The sequence below is a fragment of the Macaca nemestrina genome, chromosome 1 (assembly GCF_043159975.1).
Source record: "Macaca nemestrina isolate mMacNem1 chromosome 1, mMacNem.hap1, whole genome shotgun sequence".
In the NCBI taxonomy this organism is placed as follows: Eukaryota; Metazoa; Chordata; class Mammalia; order Primates; family Cercopithecidae; genus Macaca; species Macaca nemestrina.
In genome coordinates, this window is record NC_092125.1 from 85,193,355 (window position 1) to 85,211,594 (window position 18,240).

At 50.7% G+C, this 18,240-nt stretch overlaps 1 protein-coding gene across 4 annotated transcripts in view; it reads left to right on the forward strand.

The window, feature by feature from the left end:
• Nucleotides 1–268: 268 nt before the first annotated feature.
• The window catches only part of COQ8A (coenzyme Q8A), a 46,614-nt gene continuing 28,642 nt past the window's right edge, over nucleotides 269–18,240 (forward strand). The window contains exon 1 of one of the 4 annotated variants that reach the window (XM_011736266.2): nucleotides 269–291. Coding sequence is in view for 1 of the 4 variants with exons in the window: in XM_011736240.3 (XP_011734542.1) it covers nucleotides 4,305–4,397 (93 nt within the window). In the remaining 3 variants the exon portion in view is untranslated. Of the gene's footprint in view, nucleotides 292–958; nucleotides 1,108–1,144; nucleotides 1,256–4,289; nucleotides 4,398–18,240 lie in introns of those variants that run through there. The other 3 variants (XM_011736246.3, XM_011736252.3, XM_011736240.3) reach the window with 3 other exon arrangements.

Here is an 18,240-nt window from a genome sequence, read left to right on the forward strand (position 1 = left end):
TTCTCTCTTTTCCACAAGAACCACTAACAGCTGCAGACCAGTGTTTGAGGTCATCTCAGTGGAAATTGTCGAGCCGACTTTGGCTCACACGTTCCTCTTCTCGTTAGGGAGGAGTGACGGGGCAAATCTGCGTGCTGGTGGTGGCGGTGCCTCCCAGGGTTGCTCGGCTGGGCCGCCGAGGGCTAGACCCGAGCTCTATCCCGTGTGGGCCGCGCGTCCCCCAAAACCCCGGCCGTCAGCGACTGCGGACACCTGCACGCCGACAAGACTGGCGGGCGGACAGCGACTCGGGTGAGGGTCCTATCTCTCTACCCTAGGGGCGCGGGTGGCAGAGGCTTCCTGTTTTGAGGATGGCGCCACACAAAACAAGCAACCTTAGCCTGAAGGGCCCCGACGCCGGAGGTGGAAGTGCACGGCCTTGCCCGCCGCGCTTCCCTTCCTCGGAGTGCTTTTTGTGGGCCCTGGGAAAGGGGCTCTTGCTACATAGAGAGGAGCAAAGAACAGGCCTCGCCCGGTCCTTAAAGCGGCGGCACCCTCCACGGCCCACAGTCGCGTCTGTTCGGTCCACAGCCTCCCTTCCCACGCCCGCGCGGAGGCCCAGCAAGCACCAATCTGAACGAACACAGGGAACCTTTGCGGCCGCGCACATTGCATCGCAGTGAAAAAGGCGCCCGTTCTCAAGGCGCCCGTTCTCAAGGCGCATGCGCGCCGGCCACCAACTCCAAAGCGAGGCCTCCAGCCCGCGTTTGCTAGAGGGAAAGGTAGCATGGAGGTGGGGAAAAGGAGAACGGGAGGGCCCTGTCTCCTACGGTAGCCTCCCAGTGGCTCCTCTTGCTCCGCCCTCGGTCGCGATTGGCTATGGGCTGGGAGCACGGGCCGAGCACGCTCTCACGCGCATAGCGGCATTCGGCAGGCGGCCGGCGGCCGGCGGCGCAGCCAATGGGAGCGGTCCGCGGGGCGGGGCTTGGGCGCTGGGCCTCCCTGGAAGCTGGCGAGTTGGTAAACAGATCCGGAGCGCGTGCCGGGCGTCAGCGCGGTGGCTAGCGCGCGGAGGCGGGCGCAGAGGGGGCTAGAAGGTGACCGCGGATCCCATCTTCCTGCAGCCGGGTAAGGCTGCCACCCGCCGGCCCGCCGAGTGCCCGGGCGCCGTCTGGCTGCGGCCAGAGCTGGGTTCAACACCCACCTGAGCCCTTCTTGCATTTTCTTCATGTGACAGTGCAGCTTCCCCGCGAATTTCGCTAGCCGCGAGCTTCAGGTCGGGACGCAGAGGGGGCGCCTCAGGTGCAGGGTGGGTTCTCTGCAGTCGTCTCACGTCCCTGGGTCCACCTCAGCCCCTCGGTCCTGCGTCGGGGAGGAGACGAGGGCCACGTGCAGAGCTTTGGGTCCCTGGAACACGCCCGCTGCCTGCCCGACCGTCTTCCGGCTGCCGATCGCCCGTTGCCGGTGCCCTTTGGTCGCCAATACAGCTTTCCTGCTTCGCTTTCTAATAATGTCGTTCTTCACTCCCAGACCCCCTTGCTCTAAGTGTCTGGGGCTCTAGGCTCGTTGCCCCTGGCTGCAGGTTTGGGTCAGAACTTTGACTTCCTTGGCTGGAGCCAACTGTTGGGCTTCACAGGTGGGAATTTTGGGTGAACTTGGGACAGGGGATCCTTTTTGATCCTTTCTTCCTTTCGCTTTTCTTTGGCCTTTCCTCTTACTTCTCCAAACACGGGGGATCTTGTGAGTAAGGTTTGGGCTTACTCCCCTAAACTCGGAGCCTTTCCGAGGCTCATTCTCACCCATTGCATAGAGGTAACAGCCCCTCTGCCAAACCCTCCTTGGGCGATGGGGAATGCTGCAGGGGCAGGTTTGGGTGTTGGGACTCCCCGTTTGGGTGAGAGATGTCAGCTTCCTGAAGGGTGAGAGGCTTTTGTGCAGAGTCTTCCAGCCTGAGTTGGGCCTGCAGCCTGTTGAAAAACTTGTGCACGTTCACTTGGGCCTTGGATCTACGTGACAGGACTGAGTAGCTGGTCATGCCAGGCCTACCGGATTGCCAAAGGATTTGAACATTCATTGATGCCAGCTTGCTAGTTGTCACGCTGTGGATGGGTGGGTCGTCCTGGCAGGAGGGCTCTTGGGAGACTCTTCTTTTGGAGGAAGGCCTTTCTCCTGAGGAGAGACAAAAGGGGAGCTACAGGAGCAGCATCTTTAAGAATCAGGCTGCGGGGCGCGGTGGCCCATGCCTGTAATCTCAGCACTTTGGGAGGCCAAGGCGGGTGGATCACCTTAGGTCAGGAGTTCGAGACCAGCCTGGCAAAAATGGCAAAACCTCATCTCTACTAAAAACAAACAAACAAACAAACAAAAATTAGCCGGATGTGGTGGCGGGCACCTATAATCCCAGCTACTCAGGAGGCTGAGGTGGGAGAATTGCTTGAACCTGGGAGGCAGAGGTTGCAGTGAGCCAAGATGGCGCCAGTGCACTCCCCACTGGGCGACAGAGCGAGACTCAATCGAAAAAAAAAAAAAAAAAAAAAAAAAAAAAAAAAAAAAAGACTCAGGCAATGGCTTTGAATGTTTTGTTCAGCCTTGCAAATGGTGCGGACTATGCAGAATCATGATTTGGGGCCTAATGTTGGGCAGCTAGCTCAAAGGAAAAGTGAACCAGGCAGTCTGGGCACCTCCCTCAGAGCCAGTGTGTTATCTAAGACAAAGTTTTTCAACCTGTGGACTAATGACATTTTGGACCCGTAATTCTTTGTTGGCGGGGGGCCTGGCCTATGCATTGTAGGATGTGTAGCAGTATCCCTGGCTTCTGTCTACTAGACTAGCACCACTCCCTACCCCTTCTAGCCATTGTGACCATCAGAAATGTTTCCAGACATTGCCACATGTCCTCTGGAGGGCAAAATCTCCCTTGGTTGAGAACCACTGAGGTAAGACTCTAAAAAGAGTTGTCCTATGCTGCCAGAGGCCCCTCTGGGACCTGCCCGTGAGTAGGTGAGAGGTTTAGGCAAAGGGTAGTGTTGTGCCTCCTACCCTAACCCAGTGGTAAAAGCCATGTAGATTGGGCTACCTGTGCACCTAGCAGGGCAGAGGCAAAACCTGCAAGCAGAAAAGAGGTAGACACCCATGGGCATGTACTGTGCCTGCTAGATGTGTGGCAGTGACTGCCTGGGTTGGGGGTGCTGGAGAATTGGAAGACTGGTAGCTTCTTGGCTACAGGCAACAAAGGGCACCCAAAAGATCCCCTAACTGACCAAGGAGTGTTACGGGAAAATACCGATACATCCCCACAGGATCAATTAACAGCAAGAAAGAGAAACTCATTTCTCTTGCAAGACTAGGGGATTTGCACATGAGTAACTATGGGCCAGTTTTACAATAGGAAACATACTTAAGCTGAGTGCTGGCACAAAGGCTAACTCAGCTATCCACAAGTGATTCTTCAAGGAGATGCTTTATTCATCCTCACTTTTTGCTCAGACATCTCTGTGTCTTGTGATGTGGAAGGGACCAGGCCTTCATCTGCAGGGAGTAAGTGGCAGGGTGCATTTCAAACATATGTATTTTTACATATACCATCTGAGGGTGCAGTGTGGACATGGGTATAATAATCTGTGGAGTTCTTTTGTAGTTATTTGAAGCATCAGTGTCAAAGTCAGTGAGCCTTTTATTTTTCTTTTCTTCTTGGGTCAGCCTGCTCATCAAAGAGACATTTTTATGTGTGTATGGAGAAGGATGCTTTACTTCTGAGTGTAAATTTTGCCTTCAGTGTAATCCAGAATTTATGCCCCAAATTTCTAAGTCCCAAACCGATAGGCATGCAGAAAAGCTGAAAAACAGGGATTTCTTGCACAGGGCAAGGAAAACCATCCTAAGCCTATTCAATGAGTTTCTCTTTCTTGCTGTTAATTGATCCTGTGGGGATATATCAGGATTTTCCCGTAACACTCCTTGGTCAGTTAAGGGATCTTTTGGGTGCCCTTTGTTGCTTATAGAAAACGATCAGGAAGGAAGGTCACTTCTCCTTTCTCAAAGAGAAGTTTAAAGAAGGCTATTATTGGGAAGCTGAAAACTTGGCAGGATAATTTTCCAGTAAGAACCATGGACACTGAGTCATTATCTTTGTCCGTTGAAACAAGAGCTGTGTGCAAAATTAGACAGGAATATTTAGACAGAGAGTTGTCTTGATTTGACAGTGGCATCTGGAGATACTTCTGTCATTCCTGTTAAGCAACAGCCAGGAACTCGGGAGAGCCAGTGGAAAGGAGGGCTGGTGGGAGTGAGGGAGTTTGAGGGTCCTGCTCTTTCTGGAGTTGCACATGTGGAGGGGTGGGAGTCCGCGGAGGTGGTTTGTGAGAAGGACCTCAAGGGGAGATAGAACCGAAGGCATGGATTCAAAGAAATTTATGCAGGTGAAATTTCTAGACTGACTAACTGGCTGGATATATGGCTGAGATTTCTAAGTGGGGGGAGGAGCTGGATGATGGAGGAAGAGCTGGTTTGGGAGAAGGTGGTCATCTTAGTTTTAGACATGATGGGAGCCTATGGGACTTTTTTCCATCCTGTTTGATTAAGGTATAATTTGCATACAGTAAATTCATCCTTCTTAGTGTACAGTTCTATATAGTTTGACAAACACACAGTCACATAACCCCACCACAATCAAGGTATAGAACAATTTCATCACCCTCCGAAATTTCCCTGCGCCTCTTCCCAGTTGCCTGTGGGTCTTTGAAGCGGTGATGTGGTATGTGTGTGTGTAACTTGGTTTGTTCTGGAAATGGGTTCGGTGGTTGAGAGGCCCTGCCTGGCCTGAGGGTGGCGAGGCATCAGTGCAGAGCCTGTGGAGGAGCTCTGGCCGCCCAGGAGCCAGTGCAGATGGCAGGGAGGCTGGGGTGTCAAGGACCAGCCTGGGAACTCCCAGGCCTTGGAGTAGATGGAGGAAGAGGAGCTGGGGGAGGAAGCTGAGGAGGTGAGGCCAGAGAGAAGGGAGGAGGGAGGGCTTCTGGGAAGAGTGTGGGGCCAGCAGGAAACACTGTGGGGCAGGGAGTGGCTGAGGAGACCCACTGGCTTGAGGCCTCAGGTGTCACAGAGGGGCAGCTTGGGGTTGGGGCCAGACAGTGTGTGCTGAGGGAGCAGGGAAGATGGCAAGTGCACTCCATCCTTGGGAGATGGTGGCCACGTCCAGAGGGTGGAGGAGAAGCAGAGCCTATAGTAGGCTTGTGGGCTTGAGGGGAGGGCTTTTATGAAAGGAGATTGAAGGCAAAAGAAAAAAATAGGTCAGGGGCAAGGTCCTGTTGCGGGAAGGAGGAGGGATGGTCAGTGTGGGAGGAGATGGAACAGAGGCAGGGGAAGGGTCTGAGAGGTGTGACCAAGAATGTGCGGTCACTCCTATCTGGTTGCCCCCATTTCTGGAGTAACAAAGGTCCGCTAGAGAGGGGTCGAGGCCTTCTGTTTAATGTGAGAGAGCCAGGGGTGGGGGCTTGAAGAGCCTTAGGTACCTTGGCATCCTTTGAGAGGCTGGTTGTGCCCTGTGAGAGAGAGAGAGTGAGTGTGTGTGTGTGTGTGTGTGTGTGTGTGTGTATAGAAGGCAGGCAGGAAGCTGTTTCCGGTTCATATGGAAAAGCCCAGTCCCTTACCTCTACCTACCTGTGCACCATCCATTGGAGTTTTCCATTTCCCAGAGGTGTGTTTCCTGAGAGAGAGAGAGAGGCTGTAGCGCCCCTCTCTGCCTTTGTGAAGACAGCAGGGTTGGTCTGCCTGTCACCTCTCACTGTTTCATAGCGTCTCCGGAAGGATCAGTATCTGTGTTGTTTTGAGCATTACTCTTTCTAGACCCCGTTACATCCCAGCTTTCAAAACAGCCCTGTGCGTGCTCTCCTTGCTGACCTTCTGTGCTCCAGGGATGCATGGCCCTTTCCTAATCTCTGGGAAGTAGGCCTCGTCCATGTCAGTCATGTCACTTACACATGAGGAAATGGGAAAACGTAGGCCCCAAGAGGAGAAGCGGTGTGCCTGAGGTCACCTGTGCTTGGTGGCCTACTGTTGGTCCTCCCCCTCAGCCCTCATCACAATATACGTGGTGTCATCTGGGAACTGGAGGACCTGGTGGTAAGTCCCTGCTGTCCGCAGGGCTGGATGAGAAGTCCTGGGGACAGTCCACATGAAAAGAAATGTTAAAGTTCAAGCTCAGAGCCTGGGCCCCAGCCCAGTGTTTGTTCTGTGCTTGGCACATTTTTCGTTTGGCACTGATACTGGCTCAGAGGAGGGTAAAAGTAAAAGTCGATTGCCCGGTAAGCTGAAGGTGGTTACTGTTTGACAGGTGCTTGAGCAAACATCTCTAATCTTCCCGAGATTGAAAAAATGCTTGTGGCTCTTGCTCCCTAAGGTGTTTACAGCCAGCATGTGGTCAAGGGTTGGACATTGTGCTGCCACCAGGCCTGTAGTAGCTCCTGTTTACGCCTGCTTGGCTCTCATGGTTCATGGGCTAGGGCTGATTGGCCTGCTTTGGAACAGTTGCTTGCTGGGTTCAGCCCCTCCTCTTTTCCCTCGGTCTTAGACAGGTGCGGGGGTGAAGCAGAGGAAGCAGTAGCAATGACTGTGTCCCCTGCTCCCTTCCTGGGTCTGTGTACCCACCATAAGCGGGATTATGAAGCTGGCTTAAAAACTCATCTGGCTTTGCTCCTATAAAAGTCACTTTTTGACCAGGGGGGTACTGCTGCCATTTCTGTGGCTGTGTATATTCGGGGGTTCAGGTTCCTCTGGTGCTCAGCCTCCTCTCTTCAGTCCTGGGCTGTAGATGAGGGAGCTCGGGAAGCCACGGAGCCTGGGTGCCTGGGCCCTGCCTCACTGACTCATAATGGTAATAAACTCATGGTGTGTGTGGGGACAGTGCCAGACCCTGTGGGGGATACAGAACTGGGGAAGAGAGGGCCCCTCCCTCCGGAGCTTACTGTGCAGTAAGGGAAATGGGACAGGCACACACAGAATCATACAGGGCATGGCAAGGTGACCTTAGGCCATTAAGAGATGAGGGAGTTTAGATGAAAGGAGATGACTTGCCTATAGGGGGTTTACCAGTCCAGCAGGTGGCTAAGATTCCAGCAGGTGGCTAAGATTCCAGCAGGGTGGCTAAGACTCCAGCAGGTGGCTAAGATTCCAGCAGGGGAAATGATATTCCACGGGGAGGAGGGAGCAGGCCGTGGAAGTTGGAAAACCTGTGTGGGTGTTGGGCGGGGCCAGGGGTCCATTCTGGCTGAAGCGTTGGGGCACAGAGGCAGCTGGCGAGAGGTATTGCTGCAGAGGTGTCTGGGGCTCCACAGTAAAGGGCCTTGCTGGCCAGGCCAGGGAGAGTGGAGATCGACAAGGAGACGGCCACCTCTCCTGGGCCTGTGGTCACCTCGCCCCCTGCTGAGCCTCTTCTCATTTCTCGTTGCGTGTGTAGTTGTTGTCTGTCTAGGGTTGCCCCTTGTCTGGGTTAACTGGGTGATTTTAAAAGCTATAGAGGTTTTGCATACACATGTAGTGCCTGAGGGTTGCATGTGACCTCAGGGCAGAACTTGTTTATTTAACCTCCATACCAGTGATGTGCGCATGTCCACACCTGGCCTGTGTGTGGCATTTGGAGGTGATGCTAGTAAAGGTTGGTGCTGGTGTTGAGTGGCAAGACTAAGGGCCACATGCCCAATGGCTCCTCCTAGCTCTTGCACACCCAGAGGCAGTCTTCAGTGTGGGGTGTCTGCCTCTTTCCACTATTTATGTTTAAGATCAAACTGGCTCTGGAACCAAGCTTTGCCTCTAGTGGGTGAGATCACTGGTCCTGAGAATTGTGATACCCTCAGTCCTGGCAGCTGACGAACTTTCCAGAGCAGGGAGTTTGGCCAGATGGCCTCTGAGAGCCCAGCTGGTCCCAGGATTTTTGTGACTCAATTTTCTGTAACCAGGAAGACACATTTCAGGATGTAAACCTTACTTATGTCTCATGTTGAGTGACTATCGATTTAGCAAAAAAGGAGTTATTGATTCGGGGCAGTGTTCTTCTCTGCTGTCTTTCAGCTTCCTAGGCAGTAAGAAGAAAGAACTGGAGCCTGAGTCAGACGGGAGTGGAAGGGTCCAGCATCCCACAGCTTTGGCTCTTAGGAGATTGCTCAGCCTTGATGAACTTTAATTATCCCGTCGGTGAGTGGGGATAATACCTCACCAGGTCGTTGTAAGAATTAGAGTTAATATAAAGTGACAGGCAGACAGAAGGGGAATAATAAATGGTAGCTGTTCTTGTTATTATTCCTATTTCATTTAGATATTAAAGCTGAAGTAAAAGTATTTTGAAAGATTAAGAATATAAAACCCAGGCCAGACACGGTGGCTCACACCTATAATCCCAGCACTTTGGGAGGTCAAGGCGGGCAGATCATTTGAGGTCAGGGGTTCAAGACCAGCCTGAGCAACATGGTGAAACCCTGTCTCTATTAAAAATACAAACAAATTAGCTGGGTGTGGTGGCACCCACCTGTAGTCCCAGCTACTCAGGAGAATCAATTGTGCCTGGGGAGGTTGAGGCTGCAGTGAGCTGTGGTCATGCCACTGAACTCCAACCTGGGCAACAGAGTAAGACCCTGTCTCAAAAAAAAAAAAAAAAATCCCTCTCTCTCTCTCTCTCTCTCTCTCTCTCTCTCACTCTCTCTCTCTCTGCCTCGCATGTAGTATGGGCCCAATATAGAGAAAGCCAACAGGACTGTGTCATTAAGAACGGGAATGCGCTGAGCTGTCTGTGGGGTAGTCCACCACCTAGCTTGGTGACTAGTACTTGGTTGACATTCAGTAGTATTTGTGGAGTGACCAAAGTTAATTTAGAAGAATGGTCTGGAAATTATTCTAGAATACAGCCCCTCTCCCCAACCCAAGGATCAGATTTCTTAAAAAATAGCTACTACTTTAATTTCCTATGGCTGTTGTAATAAATTACCACAAGCTTTGTGACTCAAAGCAACATAAATGTATGATCTTACACTTCTGGAGGTTAGAAATCTGAAATTGGTCTCACTAGGCTAGAATCAAGGTATTAGCTGTGCTGGTTCATTTCTGGAGGCTCAAGGGCAGGACCTGACCCCTTGCCTTTTCTAGCCTAGAGGCTGCCTGCCTTCCTTGGCTTGTAGCCCCTTCTTCACAATGGCATCGCTCCAGCCTCACTTCTGTCTCTCATCCATCACCTCGTTCTGACTCTGCCCTGCCTGCCTCCCTCTTATATGGGCCTTTGTGATTACGTTGGGCCCACATGGATAATCCCCCATCTCAGGATTCCTGACTTCATCACATCTGCAAAGTCCCATTTGTAGGTAACATTCATAGGTTCTGGGGATTGTGGTATGGGTATCTTTGGGACACCATTATTCAGCCTACCACAGCCACCCACAGTATTTTGGCCAGATTTAAAGACAACCCTGTAAGCATCTGAAAGAAATGTTGAAAGAAACCCTTCAACCTCGACTTCAGGATCCTTAATTACCTTCCTGGGTGGCAGTGGTTCATGAATTCAGTCAACACTTGTAATTTGTGTGGGCGGATCACTCTGTGTGTATAGGTGGAGTGGGAAGAGTCAGAGTTGTCTGAGACAAGAGCCTCCCACAAGGAGCTTATAATTTGAAGAGAAGAGAGGTCCATGTGCAAGAAGAAGGGTAACTTACAACATAGGAATCTGACCAGCGAGTTAGATCAGCTGTCAGGAGGACGTAAATATGGAAGAGCTGGGAATCAAAGTAGGGCCTGAATAGGAATACGTTCTTGAATTTATGTGGTGCTTTTACACATTTCAAAGTATGTCCACCCACCCCTCCATTTATATTGGACAAGATAAGAACTTATACCATCATTTCCAGGAGAGGAAACAGGTCAGAGATGGTTGAAGAATGTGCCTGGAACAGCCCAGCTGGTCAGGGCAGAGCTGATTCCCAGCCCCAAGGCCCTCACCTTTGGCTAATGGGTGGGTTTTCAGATGTACAGAGATGAAGGGGTGGGCAGGCCTGCCTGGGAGAGTAGGACCTGCAGAGTGGAGTGCGCTCACGTGGCTCATGTGTAGCTAGAGGCTGGAAAGGAGGCTGGGGGCCTGATTTCGAGGCTTGGGACTTCAGGCGCAGGAGTCTGGGTTCTATATATATGTGTACATACATGTCTACATGTCTACATATATGTCTACATTTGAGCAAGGGGTTGGCATGATGAACGTGGATTTTATTATAGGAAGAGGAATATATTAGAGTTAATATAAAGTGACAGGCAGACAGAAGGGGAATAATAAATGGGGAGTGTTCCATGGCTCAGAGCCGGGGAGCTTGTGGGAGTTAGAGGGGTTTTTCTTCCCACTGCCTTTCCCTGAATGTACCTGGACAAGAGCCTCCCATGCTGTTTTCTCCTGTAAGATGAAGTGGTAAGGAATACCAGTGGGCATTTGTGTCTCTGGTTTCCAAGCAGGCCACCAGCACTTTGGACTGCCTCTCCTGAATGATGCCTCATACCACAGCACTAAATAAACCACACTGGTTCTCCCCCAGCCCAGCCTGCCTCCCAACTCAGGCGTGAGACTGTGCCCGGCAGGAATAACTGTGGGTTATCCAGACTGATCCCATTCACCCTGACCTCTGGTCTCATGAAGTCTGAACTTCATTCCAGAATGTCTGTGTGCTTGCAATAATAATTATTATAATGATGATGATGATGGCATTAGCTAATGGTTTTTAAGCACCTACTATATGTCCTGAATGCTATTACATGGATTTATCCAGTCCTTTCAAGAACAGATGAGGAACATGGATTTATCCAGTCCTTTTAAGAACAGATGAGGAAACTGAGGCACAAAGATAAGCTCACATGACTTGATTTAGATCACACTAGCAAGTCAGTGGCAGAGTCATGGTGTGAACCCAGGTCACCTAACCTCAGAGCATTTTAACCATGTCACCAGTATCACTTCATGAGCCAAATATTTTAATTTGAATGTTTTAAGCCGTAAACTTCAGTAGGTTTTTAGTCAGAAAACTAAATTGCCATCAGGACCCTGCGCTTGACTGGTTGGCCTTTAAAAGCCTTGTGTGTCGGCGGCTATATCAACTCCAGAGTGGAAGAGGCTGCTCTGGACCCTCCATTGCCTGCCTGTGTTGGAGCTTTGAGCCCACACGGGTCACTCACAGCGCTGGGTCCTTGTCTGGACTATCATCAGAGGCTGGAACTTTGCCTTCTGCTGCTTTTATATCACCCCCAACCCATGCCCAGCTCCCAACCCAGTGCTTACCACAGGGCAACTCACCCAGGGAATCCTAAGACTATCTTAATCTCCCAATGGATGGAGAATGGAGGTTTGTAGTCTGGGACATCAAAACCCCACTGTTTTGCGCATTTTCTCCTCTTACCTGTTAAACAGGTTGCCTAGCTCCTGAGCCATGATGGATCCAGGTCCCAGCTTTACTTCTTAAAAGCTGTGTGACTTTGGACAAATTACTTAACCTCTCTGTGCCTTAGCACCCTCATCTGTAAAATGGGCATAATTTACCTTTTGAAAATGATTGAGTTAATACATCTCTGTGCTAAGTAGAATACTGAGCCCAGAGCCTGGCATATACTAAACTCAGAAAAAGCAGCTGTAGTTATCATCGGTATGGTGGGCTGGTTCTGCTGCTCACAAAATAAAAACATCTGTGGAACTGGTTAAATTCATGGGGGAGAATGTCAGTGCCTAGTTGCTTGCTTTTTTTTTTTTAAAGAAAAATTTAGCAGTATGGGATTCAGTGCCTGCTTTTAACAAGCCCTTGTTTATGTTATTAGCACAAGAATGTATAATTTTTTAACAGTTCAAAGAAAAACCCCAGTAGTCTGGAAGCCACTTTCAAGGGAACTTGAAGTCCTTAGCCTAGAAGGCAAGTTGAGCCCTGGAAACTCCCTTCCTTACAAGGCATGACCCACTGGGACATCCGGAGGCTGTGGGTACAGACCTGTGTGAGGGCCATGGCGAGCTCAGACCTCTCCGCCAGGGCAGACAGGCCAGCACAGGCCAGCATGTGTGGCTCACCAGGAGGCCACCAATGGCCTGCAGTCAGAAGGGACTCTGTGTGGGGCATGGGGTGAAGGCAGCAGCGTGTGTCCCTGTCTGCCTCTGTGTCCCCCCTGATTACCCCCTGACCCCACACCCATGCCAGTGCTTGCCTTGCAAGAGGTTTCTTGTAAAGGAGGCTGAGAAAGTGGAGGGATGAAGGAATGATTAGATGGTGGGTGATTTTATATCAGCCCAAGCCCAAGCCGTGGACCGAGAATGTGGAGGGGAATGTGGGTGTCTGCAGTTAGGCTGTGAGCCTCCTGCGACAGGAGGAGGGGGGAGGAGAGCCATACAGGAAGTTGGCATTGGACACCCCCTTCCAGCCTCCCAGGCCTACCCCTACATGAGCAGCACTTAGGGGCCACGCTGGCCTGGATAATACAGTCACAGGTGGCCTGCCTTTCTTTGGCCTCACCTGGGGTCCTCTGGGTGTTGGGCAGCTCTGTGTCTGGTGAGGTGAGCCCATCTCTCACGGTCAGGAGCAGAGCTGTAATGGGGGGTCCTCGCCCATTGGGGTGTTCTCATTCAACTCTGAGCCTTATTAGGGTGTTCTCCTTCAACTCTGGTGACCTTCCAGATTTCCTGGGGCAGCTGTGGTTTTTACTCTTGCCCTAGAATATAAATTGACAAATAGTAAATATTTTGGGCTTTATGGGTCATAGATCTTTCTTGCAACTACTAAAATCTGCTGTTGCAGCTAAAAAAGAAAAAAAAAGAAAGCAGCTAAGGACAATACATATGTAAACGAATGAGCTATGCATAATCTATAAATGGGTGAGCAGTCTGTGTTCCAATAAAACTTTATTGACAATAAAGCAGGCAGTAGGACTGGATTTGGCTTGAGGACCATGGTTTGCTAACCTCTGCCCTGGAAGGACACTAATTATGTGTCTTAATTTTTGGTGCAAAAAATGTGGTCACTGCACTTACCACCCAGTTCTAAACTAGGATCCTATTTTTTGGAGGATCGGGGTAAGCACCCTTTCATTATTTCCATCTTTTAACCCAGAGGCCAACATTAGGGAAGGCAGGCGGACCCACTGCTTGTTCCAAGTGGTTTTTTCCCCCAGTGTCCCGAGAAGGGCAGTTGAGCCTTTCTCTCCAAAGTGGAGGTGCCACATTCCATCCACCTGGTGGCCTGTTAGGAGCAGTTGTCTTCTGATGAAGGACAGTGGCTAAACAAGGAGAGGCAATGTTTATGCCATTCCAGTCTCCTGCCTAACCCTCGCTCATTCTGCTCTGGACAAGCACTTAGGGGTTGGGGAATACATTTGTGTGCTGGCTTACTTTTTAAAATTTTAACAAAACATATTTAAGATTATTTTTATTTTATTTATCTTTTATTTTATTGTTTTGAGACAGGGTCTTCTTGCTCTGTTACCCAGGCTGGAGTGCAGTCGTGTGATCATAGCTCACTGCAGCCTCAAATCCCTGGGCTCAAACGATCTTCCCACCTCAGTCTTCTGAGTAGCTGAGACTGCAGGTGCACTACCACGCCTGGCTAACTTTTTTGTTTGTAGAAATGGGGATGCCCCTGTGTTTCCCGGGTTGGTGTTAAACTCCTGGCTTCAAGCAATCTTCCCACCTTGGCCTTCCAAAGTGCTGGGATTACAGGCGTGTGCCACTTCACCCAACCTGATATTATTTTTATAGCATTTATCTTATATTGTAAAAGTAGTTCATGTTCTTCGTAGAATATTTTAGAAAATATAGATACAGGTACAAAGGCTGTAGAAAGATTTGTCTTCCCACCACTCTGTGAAAAACAGTGTTCCTGTTTTTGCTTCCTGTCACCTCCCTCCCTTCTCTCCTTTCTTGCTCCAAAAGGAAAGATGATAGTTTTGTGACCTGCTTTTTATTTCCCAGGAATATATAATACACTTTCTTATTTGTCAATAATTAACACCTTGTGCAGTGTTATTTTATTTATTGATTGATTGATTGGTTGAGATGGAGTCTGGCTCTGTCTCCCAGGCTGGGGTACAGTGGCATAATCTCGGCTCACTGCAACCTCCACCTCCCGGCTTCAAGCCATCCTCCTGCTTCAGCCTCCCGAGTAGCTGGGATTACAGGTGCATACCACCATGCTTGGATAACTTTTGTATTTTTAGTAGAGATGGGTTTTCACCATGTTGATTAGGCTGGTCTTGAACTCCTGACTTCGTGATCCACCCGCCTTGGCCTCCCAAAGTGCTGGGATTACAGGCATGAGCCACTGTGCCCAGCCCACAGTGTCATTTTCAATGACTGTGTGGCATGCCCTCCTATGAATATTCCACCGTTCAGCTAACTAATCTTAGGCAAGGTTGTGATGTTTATATTCTCGTAGTGAATGTTCACATCCATTTTCAGGGAGATGTAATTTTACAGGTTTTGGCAGGCAGGGCCTGAGGAGAAGGGAGAGGGGACTTCCTGGGAGATGTGCTCTTTGGGGCCAGCTCTGAGAGCTCAGCCCTGGGGTAGACTCTTGAGTTCAGGCTCCAGGGTTCCCACTGTGAAGGCCTCACTCAGCAGGCCTGCACTGGGGCTCACTGACAGGGGAAGGACGGAGGCTTTTTCCCTCTTTCTCATCTCCTGGGTTCTTCATGTATTCAGTTGTCTTTGAAAACTGTTAGCAGGTGAGGATATTTCAGGACCTGCTGACAGAGCCCCTACTGATAGAAGCCGAGAGTTGCCTGAGATGTTTGAGTGATGCTCCCTGGTGTGTGATCGTAAAGACTGAGGTGAAGGTGACATCTAAAGAGACTCATGGAGTTTGGTTCAGAAGTTTGAAGTCTTTGCCCCAACACTTACATTCTTGTGAGTCTTTTAGGATACAGTCAATTGTTTTCTTTTTCTAAGGGTAAAAAAGGGATGTAAAGGAATGTTTCAGTGCCCATATAGGCTAGAAATTGAGAATGTTCATACCCAAAGTGAAAAGATGGTTCTTGGCTGGGCAGGGAGCAGAAGGCCACTGCCAGCCCCTCAGGGTGTCCTGAATATCATTAAACAGTCCTTGCCAAAGCGTCCTTGAAGTGACAGTCTTGACAGCCTTTGGAGGTCTGCTCTGTGGGTCACGGTGTCTAAGCTCATTCACTTTTGATTTCCTTTTTTCGTTTCTTGAAGAATAATGGAAAAAGAAGGGGCAGGTGGAAGACTTCCACCTAAGGGCAAAGCCAGACTCTTGGGAAGACGGTTGCAGGGGGAGACTCTAAGGAAAGGGTCCCCATGGAGGCGTCCTGCCTGGCCATAGGCATGGGCCCCCTCTGCTCCCCTTCCCTCTCTTCCTCCAGAACCGGGGTTCTCAAAGTAAGTTCCTGGGACCCGCAGTGTCAGCAGCACCTGGGAACTTGTTAGAGATGCAGATTCCTGGGCCCCACCCCAGACCTGCTGAGACAGAACCCTTAGGGGTATGGCCCAGCACTCTGGACTAGTCTTAAGGTGATTGAGACGTTCACAGCAGCTTTAGGACCAGCGCCTCAGACCAGCCTCCTGAGAGGCCCTTGATTCTGTATGTGGAGTAAAATTTGCCAGCAGGTGTGAGCCAGCCAGAGAATAGCAGGCTTTCTCAAACTTTGGAGGGACCAACTGAGTTCATTTCCTTTGACAAATATTGATGACCTGTCTGCTCAATCCTGAGCATGGTGCTTGGTGCTGGAGAGAGGGGGAAGACAGATGTGGTCCTTGTCCTGTGGCTGATGGTCCTTGTGGTCCTTGTCCTGTGGCTGACATCTGACTGGGAAGAGAGTTAGGCAGATTCAGGAAGTGGTTACTGCTGCGCTGGAGGGGATGGGCACAGGGTGCTGGGAGGCATGTAGGGAAGCCTTCCCAGAAGAGGTGATGTTGGTGCTGAGATCTGGGAGGAGGAGAGGAGGTGTGCCCCCTGTGCACAGGCCTGCAGGAGGAAGCCTCTCTGGTTCCAGGAATGGGTTGGCCTGGCTGGAACCTAAAGGCAGTGGAGGGAAGGGCAGAGCCACGGTGAACGACTGCTGCATCACCCAGTGGGAATATCAGATGCTCAAGGGCAGGGGAGGAGGCTTGAAGAAGTGTGTGGCGGCTGCATTCCTCAGGGTGGGAGCCCTGGGAGGATGAGGTGGGGGTGGTAAGGTCAGTTTGGGACACACTTCCTATAGGAGGTACCTATAGGTGGTTGGGATGCTAGGCTTGCAGTGGACGGCTGCCCTGGGGAAGGCTTCTCAGCGTGGACTCTCCCTGACTCCCACTCTCCCTGGCTCCTACTCTCCCTGGTTCACTCTTCTTGACTCCTACTCTGCCTGGCTCCCGCTCTCCCTGGCTCCCGCTCTCCCTGGTTCACACTCTCCCTGGCTCCTGCACTCCCTGTTTCCTGCTCTCCCTGGCTACCGCTCTCCCTGGCTCCCACTCTCCCTGGCTCCCACTCTCCCTGATTCACACTTTCCCTGGCCCCCACTCTCCCTGGTTCACACTTTGCCCAGAAGAAAGGCCTTTTGTGCCACTTGCTTCTGGCTTCTTATACCAGTCATGTTGAGGCTTCGGTGGCAGATATGACTGCAAGAGACCCGAGGACGGTGGGTCCTTGGCTTTTAGAGAGAACACACACCATGCTTTGCTGGGGAGGAGCTGGTTGATAATGCCACACTCTGTATTTACGGAGGAGATTGAACAGCGGCTTGGTAATGCAGACAATGTCCCTGGCCTGCTGTCTTAGAGGAGATGAATGACAGACGGTGAGTTCTGGCTCTGAAGGGGGGACTTGGCGTGTATATGGCATCCTCAGAGTAAAATTCCTTCCTCCCGGTGGGTCCTGAGTGTACAGTGTGTGATACTCTCATCTGCTGTCTATCAGGATTGCCTGTTGAATTCATTTTAAAAAAGGACACAACTCATTTTCCTATTGATATATCTTCTTGTATCTGGCCAGTTAGCCTGTGGGGGTGTCTTTTAGTTTTGGAGACTAGATTTGAAGGTCCCCATGACCCAGATAATTACCAGCTCATGTGCAGGTCAGGATCCCCAAGTTGGAGACTCGTCTCCAGAGTGAGTGAGACGGTGTCCCGGAAAGGTCAGACAGTGAAAGTTTGGCCAGAAAACGCCCTCCCGTGGTGGGAACACAGCCTTGTGCAGCTTTCTCAACCCCTGTCCCTGGGGTTGGGAAGCTGCATTTATCATGGTTCTTTCTCTCTCTAGACACTTCAATAAAGACATTTATTTACTTCAACCGTGATCCCCACTCTGTCGTGCTCAACTAGTCACTGAACCAGCATCAACTCCATTAATAGTCCTAATAATAAAGCCCCTCAGATGTCAATATTTGATCCTCATGTTTCAGGATACTCCTCAGTAGCCATTGCCATAGTATAGCCAAAAACAACCATTATGCCACCCAAATAAATCAAAAAGACTGTCAACCCCACAAAAGTCCGTCAGAGCAGTTTAGCACCTTAGGACCACCCAGAGCCCTTCCGAACTGAGCTACTGAGGGAGGATGGAAGAGGTCGAGCCGCATGCTGGGCAGTGGCAGCTGGTGGGGGTGGGCTTGGAGCCCCATGTCCCAGCTCCAGGTCATCTCTTCCACTCTGCCTGTGATCCTGGCGTGTTAGCATCAGTTGGTCTCCAGCTGTCTTCCTGGTATCTGTGCCCATTATAGAGGTACGGGCCTGCCACACTGCCATGAGCCCTGGGCCAGGGCAGGTTCATCCGGGCTCTGCAGGAACTAGCCTGGAGCACTGGGAGAGGTCAGTGAACTTGTGTTGAAGGAACTTCTGGATGACTTTTTATTTTGGTTTCATGCCTGGCTAGTGGACACTCCCAAACATGAGCACCTGTCTCCCACCTCCACTGCTTTATTATTTGTGGCCACTCTTTTGGCTGTCCCCTCCTCAGAGGAGAGCAGGCAGGCACACGGAGGCCTTCAGGAGTCCGCTGTACCAAGGAGGCACAGAGCCCAAACACTCCATTTCTGTTACTCACAGGCGAGACCCCAAAAACGTGCTCATGGAGTTGCAGGAAGAAGTAGGGTGGGTGGGAGACTGGTGTTCCTAGCGAGGGCTGGGTACTTGCAGATGAAGTCACGATGCTGATAGGATTTTTAACTTGTGTATTACATGTGTTTGGGGGCTTTTATTTCTTTAAAATCATGATGAAAATACCTCCTGGTGTAACTGTATGCCTGGTTCTTGGTGCAGCCCTGGAAGGGATTTGCAGTGAAATTGTGG